The sequence below is a fragment of the Pseudorasbora parva genome, chromosome 14 (genome assembly GCF_024679245.1).
Source record: "Pseudorasbora parva isolate DD20220531a chromosome 14, ASM2467924v1, whole genome shotgun sequence".
Taxonomy (NCBI): Eukaryota; Metazoa; Chordata; class Actinopteri; order Cypriniformes; family Gobionidae; genus Pseudorasbora; species Pseudorasbora parva.
The window spans coordinates 17187484-17204381 of NC_090185.1; the positions used below are offsets into that span (position 1 = coordinate 17187484).

Here is a 16898-nt window from a genome sequence, read left to right on the forward strand (position 1 = left end):
CCCACCATCAAACATAACGTCCAACACACACACACACACACACACCCACACACAAACGGTCAGTCAATGCATCACTTGTTCCCTCCACATAAACGGTATGATGGATCTTCTGGTGAGAGAACCTCATCAATATTGTCATGTCAGGCAGGTGAAGATAGCAGAAAACAATGAGGTTTGGGTCTCGTGGACAGTGTCGAACAACTCCAACCCTCCCTGAAGGATTTAAAAACAACCTCATGCCCTTGCATTCATCACAAATGTTGTCTGTCTGCCCACAAACACCCACAGTGTCTGTCTCTCTCTCTCTCGCTCTGAAACATCTCTAATGATCCATCTCAGTGAGAAATCAGGGATTTGGTGGCAGTTGCACAATCACATTTTTATGGTTGTGGACCTTTAATAATTGTAGTTTCAGCTACACAAACATAAAAAGCCGTCTAGAGAATGTGAACAGTCCATTTATGCAAGATGTTTAATTTATTTTCTCTAAAGGCAAACACATGCACTGGTCAATTTTGAGGCTGTTTGGCTTTCTTCTTTTAGACTAATGAAAAGAAAACATCCAAAACACATCGAAGTGTATAGAGTTTTATTCCTATCTATATTCTGAAGGTTTTTACTGATGGGTTTGGTCGTCATATTCATCCATTGCCTAATTTTATACAACATTTTACTCCTAAAAACATGGTGAAAATGTTTTATTTCTGGCAATAAAAAAATATTTCTGATTTATGGAGTGATAAAAAGAGATTGTCTGATTGTCAAAAACTCTGATTTTTCAGAAAACATAATACAGAATGTAATGTGGTAATGGACAGCAATTAACTTGGTAAGTACAGTGGGGCAAAAAAGTATTTAGTCAGCCACCATTTGTGCAAGTTCTCCCAATTAAAAAGATGAGAGAGGCCTGTGATTTTCATCATAGTAACACTTCAACTATGAGAGACAGAATGAGAAAAAAAATCTAGAAAATCACATTGTCTGATTTTTACAGATTTTATTTGCAAATCATGGTGGAAAATAAGTATTTGGTCAATAACTAAAGTTCATCTCAATACTTTGTTTTACCCTTTGTTGGCAATCTCAGAGGTCAAACATTTTCTGTAAGTCTCCACAAGGTTTTTACACACTGTTGCTGGTAGTTTGGCCCATTCCTCCATGCAAATCTCCTCTAGAACTGTGATGTTTTGGGACTGTCGCTGGGTAACACAGATTTTCAACTCCCTCCAAAGATGGAGTTGAGATCTGGAGACTGGCTAGGCCACTTCAGGACCTTGAAATGCTTCTTACGAAGCTACTCCTTCGTTGCCCCTTGCAGTGTGTTTGGGATCATTGTCATGCTGAAAGACCCAGCCACATTTCATCTTCAGTGCTCTTGCTGATGGAAGGAGGTTTTTACTCAAAATCTCACGATACATGGCCCCATTCATGCACATGAATCAGTCGTCCTAGTCCCTTTGCCGAAAAAGTCATTCCACCCCCATGCTTCACAGTAGGTACGGTGCAACTCAGCATTCTTTCTCCTCCAAACACGACAAGTTAAGTTTTTACCAAAAAGTTCTATTTTGGTTTCATCTGACCATATGACATTCTCCCAATCCTCTTCTGGATCATCCAAATGCTCTCTAGCAAACTTCAGACAGGCCCGGATCTGGAGAGCTGAAATGCTTCTTACGAAGCTACTCCTTCGTTGCCCCTTGCAGTGTGTTTGGGATCATTGTCATGCTGAAAGACCCAGCCACATTTCATCTTCAGTGCTCTTGCTGATGGAAGGAGGTTTTTACTCAAAATCTCACGATACATGGCCCCATTCATGCACATGAATCAGTCGTCCTAGTCCCTTTGCTGAAAAAGTCATTTCACCCCCACGCTTCACAGTAGGCACGGTGCAACTCAGCATTCTTTCTCCTCCAAATACGACAAGTTAAGTTTTTACCAAAAAGTTCTATTTTGGTTTCATCTGACCATATGACATTCTCCCAATCCTCTTCTGGATCATCCAAATGCTCTCTAGCAAACTTCAGACAGGCCCGGATCTGGAGATCTGAAATGCTTCTTACGAAGCTACTCCTTCGTTGCCCCTTGCAGTGTGTTTGGGATCATTGTCATGCTGAAAGACCCAGCCACATTTCATCTTCAGTGCTCTTGCTGATGGAAGGAGGTTTTTACTCAAAATCTCACGATACATGGCCCCATTCATGCACATGAATCAGTCGTCCTAGTCCCTTTGCTGAAAAAGTAATTCCACCCCCATGCTTCACAGTAGGTACGGTGCAACTCAGCATTCTTTCTCCTCCAAACACGACAAGTTAAGTTTTTACCAAAAAGTTCTATTTTGGTTTCATCTGACCATATGACATTCTCCCAATCCTCTTCTGGATCATCCAAATGCTCTCTAGCAAACTTCAGACAGGCTCGGATCTGGAGATCTGAAATGCTTCTTACGAAGCTACTCCTTCGTTGCCCCTTGCAGTGTGTTTGGGATCATTGTCATGCTGAAAGACCCAGCCACATTTCATCTTCAGTGCTCTTGCTGATGGAAGGAGGTTTTTACTCAAAATCTCACGATACATGGCCCCATTCATGGACATGGATCAGTCGTCCTAGTCCCTTTGCTGAAAAAGTAATTCCACCCCCATGCTTCACAGTAGGTACGGTGCAACTCAGCATTCTTTCTCCTCTAAACACGACAAGTTAAGTTTTTACCAAAAAGTTCTATTTTGGTTTCATCTGACCATATGACATTCTCCCAATCCTCTTCTGGATCATCCAAATGCTCTCTAGCAAACTTCAGACAGGCCCGGACATGTAATGGCTTAAGTAGAGGGACACGTATGGCACTGCAGGATTTGAGTCCCTGGTGGCGTAGTGTGTTTTACTGATGGTAGCCTTTGTTATTTTGGTGTAAGCTCTCTGCAGGTCATTCACTAGGTCCCCCCGTGTGGTTCTGGGATTTTTGCTCACTGTTCTTGTGATCATTTTGACCCCATGGGCTGAGATCTTGCATGGGGCCCCAGTTCGAGGGAGATTATCTGTGGTCTTGTATGTCTTCCATTTTCTAATAATTGCTCCCACAGTTGATTTCTTCACACCAAGCTGCTTACTGAAAATTCCAGGCCTCTCTCATCTTTTTAAGTGGGAGAACTTGCACAATTGGTGGCTGACTAAATACTTTTTTGCCTCCCTTGTATGTATATCTATTAGTTCAAATGTTTAACCAATTCATCTTTAGTGTCTTGCCTTACTTTTGCAGGTTCACAACAGGAAGTGCAAATGGCTCAGATGGGGACTATTACAGGAATTCAGTGGAAGATTGTTGTATTGATTTTATAGCACTTGAAAAAATGGTCAATCTTGCTCAGAAACGTGGGATTGCAAAAGGGGGCAGTCCATCTCAAACACCTTGTTCGGAACATCTTATTAACTTTTCATTAGAGAACGAAAGAGCATGAGAGCGAGAAAGAGAGTATGTGAGAAAAAAAGAAGAGAGAAAAGTAGGGGGGAAGTGTTTCTGACATCAGCAGCAGATGAAGGGAGGGAGAAATATTGGATCTATTTTTAGGCGCGCTTGAATGCGCCAAAACCAAGCTTTACACGCTGAGACAGGAACAGGAATCCTCCAGAGAGAAGCCAGAGTCCTGATTAAAACATCAGCACAGCGTGTCTCTCTCTCTCTCTCTCTCTCTCCCTCTCCTTCTATTACTCTGCATCTCTCGTTTGGTTAAGGTCTTCTCTTTTACACCCTAATTTTGTTTGCTACACTCCAAAAATGTTTACGGTCTCATGCTTTTTAGAGCAAATTACATGACAGAACCTTTTTAGTTCTCATATGTCATAGTATAACACTTTAAAGTTCCCATGAGTTTTGGTTCTTATGATGTCATAATAAACCTGTTTAAGTTCCCATGAAGTCATAATATAATCTTTTAAAGGCACCGTGTGTACATTTTAACAATAACTAGCGCTCACCCCTCCCTTTTGAAGCATGTAGAGAAGCTACGGTGGCCGAAACAGGACACAAATGTCGTTGACAGAAAGTAATAGCTAGCTCTCTGTAGAGAAGTTTGTCCATTTAGGGCTACTGTAGAAACGTGGTGGCGCAAAATGGCGATTTCACTTTAAGAGGACCTGCGGTATATGTAGATAGAAATGACTCATTCTAAGGTACTAAAAACATAAACAGTTCATTATGTAAGTACTTTATACACCAATGAAGACATAGTTATGTCTATTATATTGCATTTTTGTCAATATATCCTCATTAATAGTACACACTACGCCTTTAAAGTTTCAAATGATGTCATGATTGAACTTTTTTTTATTTCCCATTACGTCCTTGTGGAACTCTTGTTTATTCTCATTGTCATAATACGTCTTTTCGTTTTTGCTTTAACCTTCACAAGAGTGTTTAATTTTTAACCCCTAAATGCATGCCTGTTTCGCTTATCATTATTACATATTCGGGTCTTTAGTGACCCGGATCTATATCTAACACGGATGATCTCTACCTGTCGCGATAATATAAAACTCTCCTGATATTAAAGTAACAATTACAAAAGAATAAAATAAAGCAGATGTTGTTACCTTTTGGAGTTTGGAAGGGTTCAGTTTGAGCAGATGTTTTATAGTACCATCACTGTCCTCTTCAGAGCTCATTTCCCAGTACATTCAGGATATTCTCAAAACTATTATCTTCAAAAATCTATATTTTGATCGCTGACAGCATCTTCACCAGATCCACCATCAAGTGACAGCGGCACTAATATCTGCGTTCAGAAAAATCTTTGAGCCATTTCAAGTTTTACTGATGATATTTTCTATTCTTTTGTTTTCTGCCTGCGGTAACTAGGAGTGAAACATCACTTCATCATTGTGTATCAGACATAGCCATCTTGTGGAATAATGGTGAATTGCACTTATTCAGTCATCAAAGATTCAATAGTTGTTGTGAAAAAATATATACTTACACTATTACACAGCTCGGGTCGTTGGTGACCCTATACTATTTTTGATAAAAAATGAATGGGAAAACAGGCATTCTTTTGTAGGCTAATTGTATATATATATTTTTCTTGGTATATTGTTTATAATGAATGATTTAGGAATACTAGAAGGTTGATGTCTAACTTGAATGAGGAGGAGTGGAGTGAATGACGTCCCGGGCCACTAAAGACACGAGGGATGTGTTTAAGGGTTAAAACTAGTAGCAAGGCTAATTACCAAAATTAATAAATGTGCTATGTTTGGTTGTTGATTAAAAAAAAGGTTATTTCCCATTTCCTTTTAGGAATGTACATGAATGTTCATTTTTGTTCACCAAAGAACCTTCTAGTGAACACTAGCCTACTTTTTTAAAAGTAATCTAAAGTACTCTATAGTTTCACTATAAAGAACCTTTTGTGCAATGGAAAGGTTCCATGGATGTTAAAGGTTCTTCATGGAAACATAAATGCCCAACAAAAAAGAAACTATTTTGAAGAGTGAAGAAATAGAATCTTTACACCACAGATGCAGTACTAGACCAGGGCTTCAGACTTCTTATTTCATCACAGTAAAATGGATGGAGAGATGGATTGAGAAAGGGAGTAGTGATAGTTGGAGGGGTTACTGGTTTAGGGAAAACTATTTCCCCTCTTGATGTTGCCTGGCAACAGAGATATCAGACTATTCTAATCTCGTCCGTGAATTCACACCTCGTATCTGCCGTGTTCATTCAGCTTTACACTTCTGCTGTTTAGCAGGCACCGTTAGGGAAAACTCACACAACCAGTGACATAAAAAGATGAAGTGTTTTGTTTGCGTGTGGCGTCCTTCATCTGAGAGACTCTCTTGAATGGAGTTTACAGTCAATAAAATGCCAGCGGGGAAATAAGATGGCGAGAGGATGAGTGCTTAGAGCAAATAAACATGAAAATATATTTAGAAAATCAATTAAGTGCTTAGAAAATAGAATATTTTACAGTTGGTTGCAACAATCAATCCACCAACCACTCCAATGAATGAATCAGAGAGTGAGTGAATGAATTTACAAACGAACAATGAATCAACCCCTAGCACCAATCAATCACCAAATCCAATGAATTATTTAGTGAAAGAATGAACAAACAAACAAACAAATGAATCAACCAGTGGACCAATCAAAAAAACAATCCAATGAATGATTCGGTGAGAGAATGAACAAACAAATGAACAAATGAATCAACCAGTACAGCAATCAATAAACCAATCCAATGCATGATTCAGTGAGAGAATGAACAAACAAATGAACAAATGAATCAACCAGTAGAGCAATCAATAAACCAATCCAATGAATGATTCAGTGAGAGAATGAACAAACAAATAAACAACTGCATCAACCAGTGGAACAATCAATAAACCAATCCAATGAATGACTCAATGAGAGAATTAACAAACAAACAAACGAATCAACCACTAGAACCATAAATCACCAAATCCAATGAATTATTTAGTGAGAGAATGAACAAAACAAAAAAAACAACCAAACAAATCAACCACTAACCATCAATCAACATATCCAATGAATGAGTCAGTGAGAAAATGAACAAAAAACAAACAACAACGAATTAATCAACCACAAATCAATCAACCAATCCAATTAATGATTCAGTGGGAAAATGAACAAACATTCAAACAAACAAACAAACAAACGAACCACTGACCATCAATCAAACAATCCAATGAATGATTCGGTGATATAATGAACAAACAAGCAAACAAATCAACCAATGGAACAATCAGTCAACCAATCCAATGAATGATTCAGTGAGAGAATAAACACATTAAAGGGGGGGTGAAATGCTGTTTCATGCATACTGAGCTTTTTACACTGTTAAAGACTTGGATTCCCATCCTAAACATAGACAAAGTTTCAAAAACTAATGTTGGACGTTTGATGGAGTATTTCTGTGTCAAAAATACTCCTTCCGGTTTCTCACAAGTTTCGGAGAGTTTTTGTCGAGTATGGGTCGGCTTGACGGCGATAGAACGGAAGGTCCTTGTATGGGCCGTACGGGCTCTTCTCCCGGTAGGGTGCGCGCGCGTGACTAGAGCGAGAGAGGAAATGCACACCCCATCAACAATGCTCTCAGCTGCAGATCCACTCGTCCGTGAACACTTATGTCGTTATAGTCCGCCCCATGCTCCACTTTATTGGTGTACATCAAGCGACTTCAACGCTTCAGCACAGCATTCCGGGAAGGCAGCGCTGCATTTGACCCGATTTGAACGCAGAAATGACGGGAAGCTTCACAACATCGCTTCAGTTAAGTCTCAAAGTGGATTTCCACGGTCACTGCTGTCACAGGACTTCACCAAATCATATCAAAGAAGTGTGTTTTTGATGGAGCGGTCCCAGCGATAAAGGTTCGGTCCTGCTTTGGAAGCAGTCGGTGAGTAAAACTGCTTCAAATTTCTATGCTGTTGGCTCGTCGCGTGAGTAAACATCAGTAAACGACACGATCGCGTGCTTCGTCATTCAAATGCGCTAACGTTACTCCATTGCTGTTCTATGTATAACGTTACACTAGTCTGACGTGCAAAACCGTTTTGCTTGCTACTGCTAAGGTTTAGTCGCATACAATAGTCCATAAACCGAATCATGTCCTCATAAACTGCGAGTAAAGACACACAAATGTTGACAGGACACTAAATACAGTACATACCACAGAGACGGACGTCCTGCTGTTGCCGTTTCTCCTGTTCAATTTATTTCAGCCTCCGAATTTGATTCTGGATCATATCTGTATTAGCTGAGATCGAAGGTCATGAGTTTCTCCACGCTTGAGGACGTCACCGCTGTGTGCGCATTCGTCATTCTTTAGCTCCGCCCACACGATACGCCTCCAGGCACTCGTTTTTTTCCGGAAAGACTCGGTACAGCCCATATTTCTTTTATACATATAATAAAACTAAAGACTTTTCGGAGATATGAAGGATGCAATACTACTCTATTGGTACTCAAGATTGACATGAGATTGACTGAAACTGAGTGTTTCACCCCCCCCCCCCCTTTAAATTAACGAATGCATCAACCAATAGAACCATCAATCATCCAATCCAATGAATGACTCAATGAGAGAATTAACAAACAAACAAACAAAGAAACGAATCAACCACTAGGACTAGGGCTGGGCGATATGACGAAATATATCGTCTGGACGATAAAAAATGTCTATCGTTTTATATAAGGCTCTATCGCTTACGCCACGATAAGGCGTTTATGGCAGAATTTTACGTCAAGATGCACCTCAAGCCACGGCATGCCTCACGCTGCAATACATAAACAAACATGGAGGAAGACGGTAGTAGACGCGGTTCAGACCAGGGTAATTCTCAGAGTAATTATGCCAGAATAGTGGCATAAGCGCTCAAAACAAACTTCTGACACAGACGCTGCAACGGGCTTTTACGTGTGGCACACCATATAGCCATATATTGAAATATTTTAATGGCAGGTGTAGGGATGGCGAAAACTAAACATTTTCTTGACCGACCACCGAGCCTCATTAGCCGGTTGAAACCGGTTAACCGATTAGTTTAAAATATGCTGCGCTATTTGAAATAAGAGCCGCGAGCCGCGCTCCCTCTGTCTCTCTCTCGCTCTCTCACTCACACACACGCGCTGTCGCCTCCCTTCCACTCACGTCACTTTTTTAAAATCCCCCACAGCGCGAAACACGAGTCCCGCAAACGCGCCGCAGAGGAGCTTGTTTGTAATCAGAGGACAAATGGCTCATTAGTTTCGAAATGGTTTGGGTACAAGGTGATCGCGTTGTAAATAAAGGCGTTTGTCCAGCGTTAGAAGCTCATTTGAAACATTGCCGCGGCTCATTTAAGAAAATGACAGCTCCGAAGAGTTCGAGGTAGTGCTTTAGTTCGCTTTAGTTCGAGGTAGTGCTAACAATAATAAAGAAAGATGATCAACACCTTATGTGTTACCACTGAAATGAAGATGTAATATATTTCCAAATGTAAGCCCATCTTAAGCGAAATGCACGCTTCATACTGTCGTCTGCCCTGGCTCTAACCTCGAGTGTTTACTTTTTGCAAACCTTGTGAGCGCGCAAACCCAAACGCTGTGACCTCGCGCCAAATGTTTTTATTGGTTTATTAAGTACAAACAGGCGAGTTATGAAAAATTGAGTGCGAGGGATATGTTCAATCACACAAAAAGATTTTGGAATGAGACGGCCACCTGTAGTAGCGTTTAGTACACTGTCTATAATAGCCTAATTTAGAGATCACTTTTTTATTTATTTTAACCGACAACTTTGATCGGTTAACGTTGATACGGTCAGCCATCGGTCAAACGGTCATCGGTTAACATCCCTAGGCAGGTGTTAACTTTACCAACAGTCTTGCTTTAAAAAAAGGTTCTACATAAAATAAAAATGTAGTCCATACTACCTTTATTTGTTTTGTATATCATTTCAAACTGCATTTCCACATTGCAATTTTGTATAGACTATTCATAAACTGAATTAACAGAAAAATTGCTATATCGTTATGTATATCGTTATCGGGATATCAAATGAGCTATATCGGGATATGAAATTTTGGCCATATCGCCCAGCCCTAACTAGGACCATCAATCACCAAATCCAATGATTTAGTGAGAGAATTAACTAATAAACAAACAACCAAACAATTCAACCACTAACCATCAATCAATGAATGATTCAGTGAGAAAATGAACAAACAAACAAAAACAAATGAATCAACCAGTGGAACAATCAATCAACCAATCCAATAAATGAATCAGGGAGTGAATAACCAAACAAACAAATCAATCAATCATGGCAATGTCTGAAATTGCCAGCCATTTGTAGTGCTGTCTGAAACCATAATGAACATTATCAAGTGCACTCATTCAATCCCACAATGCTTATATGTAGGCCCATAATGCACTGTGAGAGTCAAGTGTCTAAACAGAAGATTCCGTTAACAGCTGAATCATCCGTCCATTTTCCAAACCTCTGGTCCAATGTGGCCACAGCATAATATCATACAGTCCAAATTCACTTACAGGTTTTCATTCACTCCTTTTAGTGGACTAAAATGAATCAACTAGTGCCACGAATAAATCAATGTGTCAGTGAATGAACAGTTGTGTGTTTGTTGTTTTCTTACCACTTCTGGTTGCAGTTTTGTGGCGAGATCATGAATCGCTTTCGCCAGGATAGTGATGGCTGACAAGATGAACACGACCCCAAGGATAACACATGCTCTGGAAAACACACACACACACACACACACACACACACACACACACACACACACACACACACACACACACACACACACACACACACACACACACACACACACACACACACACACACACACACACACACATGTATGTTGAGTAACCTACAGCCTCAATTCAACTGATGTTTTATTGAGTTCACGGTCTAATTCCCCTCCTGTGTCTGAGTCAGTTAATAAAACACGACTCTGAAGCTTCTGCTCGCTTTAGTGCCTCGTTCTCATTAGGCCTGTCAAGCCCTCTGTTTATAAATGAAGGCGACGAAGGCTGTAGTTGTCTAATTAAGCCTGGTTAATAGGCGAGGTCTGTTCCACTATTTACTCAGCCGCAGGGGTAGTTGAGTTAAATCTGGTGAGGCTTTAGTGCTGTTCTGCACTGTTTCTCACGCAGATCGTAACAGCTTTGTGAGCTCAGTCTGTTAAATCTGTTTTTTGGTTAGTGATTAATTAGTCAAACCAAACAAAACAAGCACACACACAGCTGCAGTCTCCGGAGATCAAATTAAAATGAAATTAAGACATGCAGATTAATCCAATCTAGTTTATCTAGTAATCAGGCCAAGGAGGAACCCAACTAATGCCAGAGAGATGTTTGTGTGCTAGGTTGAACATGTTTGTTTTTGTGGTTGACTGAATTTAATATTTAGCCTGTTCTAAATATTTTTGTCAATACATACATGTATTAAAAAACAATCAACCCAAGTTCAATCCAAATCTGTGAACATTTTATTAGAAACTTAATGAACCTTAATTATTTTCAGGTTCTGACTGACAAACAACCTGCTATCTGCAAGCTTACCGCTAATTCAGGGTTGTTTTTAAAATAATGCTAACAAGCAATTAGCTAAAAAGCATTGTCCTAGCATTCACTCAGAACACCTTAGTAACTACCTTAGTTATAACTCCATAGCAACCACTCATAACAATTTAGTAAGCATATAGCAACACACTAGCAATGTCCTAGCATCCACTCAGAACACCTTAACTGCATAGAAACACACAAAAAACACTTAGCAACACTCTGGCAACTGCTCAGATAACTTTTGTAACCTAGCAACTCCCTAGTAACTACTTAGAACACCCTAGCATTGTTCTAAGAACCACACAGAACACTTTAACGACCACATAGCAACTCCCAAAGTACCACCCAAAACACCCTAGCAACTACTTAACAATGCCCTATCATGCAGAACACAATAACATTCACCTAGCAACACTCAAGCAACCACTCATAAAACTGTAGTAATTCAATAGCAACTCCCTAGCAACCACTCAAGCACTGACCTTGTACACCCAAAGAATATAAACATCAGCATAGCAACGCCCTGGCTACTAATCAGAACATCTTAGTGACCACATAGCAACTCCTAATGAACCACCAAAAACATAGCAACTACTTAACAATGGCCTAGAAATCGCACACTCAACCTTGTACACTCTAGCAACCACTCAGAACACTTTAGTAATCCCATAGCAACTACTCTAACATTGGCCTTGTAGCCACACAGAACACACTAATCTACCTAGCAACGCCCTAGCACCCAATCAGAACACCCTAGTGACCACATAACAACTCCCAAAGGAGCACCCAAAACACCATAGCTGCTACTAAGCAATGCCTAAGAAACCATGCAAAACACAATATCCACCTAGCAACACTAGCATTGATCTTGCATCCACACCAACCACAATACCATCTTCTTAGCAACACCCTAGTTACCAATCAGGACAATTTAGTGACCACATAGCAACTTCCAAAGAACCACCCAAAGCACCCTAGCAACTACTGAGCAATGCCTTAGAAACCATGCAGAACACAATAACATCAACCTACACTCAACACTCTAGCAATCACTCAGAACACTTTAGTAACCCCAGAGCAACTCCCTAGCAACCACTCTAGAATTGAACTTGCATCCACGCAGAACACAACATCTACTTACCAACACACCCCCTAGTTACCAGTCAGAACACTTTAGTATCCTTATAGCAACTTCCTAAACACAACCCAAAACACACTAACAAACACCTAGCAACAACTCAGAACACCTTAGCAACTGCATAGCATCGCCCTGTCACTGGTTTGTATACCAGTAAAGCCACTAAAAATGCACAGATCTATTTGTAAGTCAATAGATGGATTTATTTTGGCAAGTTAAATGGATTCATTATTATGTGTGTGTGTCTGGACTGTACGTATGGTCTGAGTGTGCTGCTGTGCTGTCTAGCACACTTCTGCCTTTGTCCTATCTCTCCACTTCCCCTGCTTTCATTCCCCTCACAAAGCCCTTCTGCCATCTCTGTTCTGTCTTTCAGCCGATAAGGGACGCCGAACACAGAGAGAGACTGTCTAAGGACCCTCTTTAGACATGAAACCCAGAGCGGGGTCACTTCTCGGGGGACCAGAGACAGTCAGTCTGCCTGGCTTCCATCCATCAAACCTGGGGTCTTTAGAAAACGTTAGCCTGCTTTAACCTGCTGAGGTAAATGCTGCTAGGTTTGTTTACAAGGATCAGCGCATCGAAAATAGCGCAAATATGAAATTAATGATCATTTTAATGACTACGGTTTGGTTAGGTAATTATTTGTGCGGTCGTTTGACTACAGAACGCCCAGTAATGTTCTCCTTCAGCCGAGGAACATGTCAAAATCGCTTTGAAAGATCAGTCTGACCTTCTGCTCTCCTCGTTGCCCAGAAACAACATCTAATTGGCCACTGAAACTACGCAGAATCCCCACAGAGCACAAACCGCGGCCCGTCCCATGCATTCGCGCCGCGTTCCCCGTGTTTTCACCAGTCCAGGAAGGATCACATGTACTCACATGTATTCTCTGTGCGCTGAATGGACGGCCGCTGCGTTACTGTACCGCCATATCACGATAATGGAGGACAGGACGTCGAGAGTGGCGTCAAACTGCAAACGAATGAACAACAGCGTTAAAATATTAAAGATGAATAAATAATAAACATTTAATTGTATGAAGTGTAAGACTTACAGCAAACCCAAACGCCGATGCACTATGCCGCATTATAGAAACAGCTGCAAAAGAAATGAGGAAAAGTTAGTTCAAATGAAGATGTTTCGACATTGAAAATAGTTTGATAAACTATTTAAAATAAATAAATAAATAAAATAGTTCATTGGTTGGGCAATTTTTTTTAAACGTGATTGATTGATTGATTGATTGATTGATTGATTGATTGATTGATTGATTGATTGATTGATTGATTGATTCATTCATTCATTCATTCATTCATTCATTCATTCATTCATTCATTTTTCCATTAAAATTGTTTATTAGTTGGTTAAAATATATTTAAAAATAAATAAATAAATAGTTAACTGGTTAGACAAACTTGTATTTGATTTATTAATAAATGAATAAACAAATATATAAACCATTTTTAAATGATTTATAAATTAATTAGTAAACAAATTAATTAATTAATGAATTAATCATTTTTTCCACCAAAATTGTTCATATGTTGGACAAACTTTAAATGTTAAGTGTTTATCATTAAAAATCATCAGTTGGATGAATTTTAAAGGGTTTAATTTTTGTAATAAATAAATATTTTTTTCCATTTAAATACATAATTAGTTAGATAAAATTTAAATGTGAAGTAATTAGCTTTTACCTTTTTTATTTTAAATAAATGAATTCATATATTATTATGATAATGTAAATAAATGGAAAAAAATACAATTAAAAATAGATATCCAATGAGTTGGATGAACTTTAAAGTGTTTCATTTTTTAAATAAATAAATACAACTTACAATAAAAAATATAAAAATTAGTTAGTCAGACAAACAGATTAACATTTCTTTAACATCTAAAACTATAGCAGCCATGGATATTCTATGAATTAATGAGCATTTTAATTCCTCTTTACTTCTCACAGCCTGTACGCAGTGACTATCCACTCCAGCATTTAGGCAAGTTTATATTGTTGTTAATATTGATTATGATAAGTGTTTGTCTCAAATATACATCTAAACATTATATATATGCATTCCCCTGCTGTAAAACTGCCTTTGAATGATTTCCAGCAGCTAAAGTGGCCTGGGTCAGATTTCATCGCTTCACACTGTGATGTCAGCACATGGTGTGGATCTGAGCTACCCAAACGCCACTGTGGCTCGTGTCCAGTTATCGACCTAATATTGACCTCTAATGCACCTGAGTCCTCTATCCTGAGACTGGATGAGCGATCCGAGATATTCCATCCACCTCTACAGGGTCAGCCAGCCTCTCAAAGGTACCCAGATCTGCATGTCAGGACTGTTTGTGCTTCTGTTTTCCAATTGATTGTACAGTACAGCCCTATAGAACACGCTACAGTATGGTGAGTGTAGTATGGTACAGTATAGTTCAAAGTGTGCTGCAGAAGTATCAGAACGTTCCCCTGACGTTAGATTATGGTTCCCGTATGGTTACGATTCCTAATGTTCTAAAAATGATCAATTTAGGTTAGATTTTTTTTGCAACCCTGAATTAGGAAGCAAAAAGTGTTAGCTGGGATGACATTAAGGTGGGTCTTGCCAGAGATCTATTTCAGATAATCATGCACAAATGCATCAGCTTTAGGCCTGTTCACATCAAGAGAGATAACTAACGATCATTTATAAGCTATCGTCCATGGTGTGAAGCATTTAGCCAAAGTTTGCACACACAAGGACAAAAGTCATTACTCAAAAACAAACACACACACACACTCTGTTCCTTGGGAACACTGTTAAAAATGAATAACGGAGCTGCGGCGGCATGAGATTAAAGATTTAGCAGTTTCTAAATATAAATTCTGTTCCTTTTAGTGAAATCCACTCTGTTTTAGACGACGCGCGGCAGCCGTTTTCAAGTCCTCGAGAGGCCAAACTCAAGAAACCCATTGACCGTGTCAATAAAACATCTGTAATCTCTGCAGTCATTCATTGTCCTTCAGAATCCCATTGGACACGCTCAATAGAGCCACACATATTGTCTCGGGAGCAACGTCTACATCTTAATCTTACGACACAAACTGCAGGAGTTTAGCTGTACCACATGTAGTGAATCTTGGGTAACGGCAAAGGATTTATGGAGAGTTGTGTATCTGCGGAAAGATGAAACCATACCCTGCTCATTAGGAAGTCATATTTATGCTGATATTCGTGTGAAGTCAGCAGCTTCGACAAGGAGTGCTGATACTGCGGCCCGCGCGGATCAAGAAAATTTTGAAGCTTGAAAACCTTAGGATATCGTAAGATCACAGTGAATTATTGTGTACCTGCAAGATTACTGAGGGGAAATCAGCTTCAGTCTGACACAGATGCAGACTTACCTAGCAAGCCAGCTAACAGCTAACAGCGAGCACTCTCCGAACTTTGACTAACGTTCTGACAAGGTTCTCTCAAAGTTATCATATCGTATCATGTTTTTGCTGAAACATTTCAGTTGGATGCTCATTGTTTCAGAATGTTTAGAGAATATTCAAAAGTAAAGTTCTCATCATTTTTGTTTGTTTGTTTATTTAAATTGATGTTTTGAATGTTGAACATGTTTGAATGAGAACATGTGGAAATACTGGCTAAACAACTATTTGAATGGACAATGACATAAAATAATAACACAAAATGCTTATAATACAATTTTGTTACACTTAATCTTTGATTTAGTTTTATTTTTTGTTTGGCATTAAACTAAAATTGCAGCGTTATTTGTAGCCTACAAAAATTGGTGAAGAATTAAAAATAAAAGTGCAATTGTGAGTTTATATCTCGCAATTCAAACTTTTTTCTCAGAATTGTGATATAAACTCACAATTTTAAGAATAAAGTCTGAATTATGAGATATAAACTCACAATTTAAGGAATAAAGTCTGAATTATGAGATATAAACTCACAATTTTAAGAATAAAGTCTGAATTATGAGATATAAACTCACAATTTAAGGAATAAGGTCCGAACTGCTATATATAAACTCATAGTTTTAAGAATAAAGTCAGAATTGCAAGATATAAACTCATAATTTAAGGAATAAGGTCCGAACTGCTATATATAAACTCATAGTTTTAAGAATAAAGTCAGAATTGCAAGATATAAACTCACAATTTTAAGAATAAAGTCTGAATTATGAGATATAAACTCACAATTTAAGGAATAAGGTCCGAACTGCTATATATAAACTCATAGTTTTAAGAATAAAGTCAGAATTGCAAGATATAAACTCATAATTTAAGAATAAAGTCTGAATTATGAGATATAAACTCACAATTTTAAGAATAAAGTCTGAATTATGAGATATAAACTCACAATTTTAAGAATAAAGTCTGAATTATGAGATATAAACTCACAATTTTAAGAATAAAGTCTGAATTATGAGATATAAACTCACAATTTTAAGAATAAAGTCTGAATTATGAGATATAAACTCACAATTTAAGGAATAAGGTCCGAACTGCTATATATAAACTCATAGTTTTAAGAATAAAGTCAGAATTGCAAGATATAAACTCATAATTTAAGAATAAAGTCTGAATTATGAGATATAAACTCACAATTTTAAGAATAAAGTCTGAATTATGAGATATAAACTCACAATTTTAAGAATAAAGTCTGAATTATGAGATAT

General features: G+C 38.6%; 1 protein-coding gene across 2 annotated transcripts in view; it reads right to left on the reverse strand.

Annotated features, from left to right (window-relative positions):
- tmem163b (transmembrane protein 163b) overlaps positions 1-16898 on the reverse strand; it is a 43192-nt gene that overhangs the window by 10440 nt on the left and 15854 nt on the right. For both annotated transcript variants that reach the window (XM_067415696.1, XM_067415697.1), the window contains exons 3-5: positions 13282-13325; positions 13108-13199; positions 10150-10246 (exon numbers count right to left, since the gene is read on the reverse strand). In XM_067415696.1, the coding sequence (XP_067271797.1) occupies positions 10150-10246; positions 13108-13199; positions 13282-13325 (233 nt within the window). The remainder of the gene's footprint in view (positions 1-10149; positions 10247-13107; positions 13200-13281; positions 13326-16898) is intronic.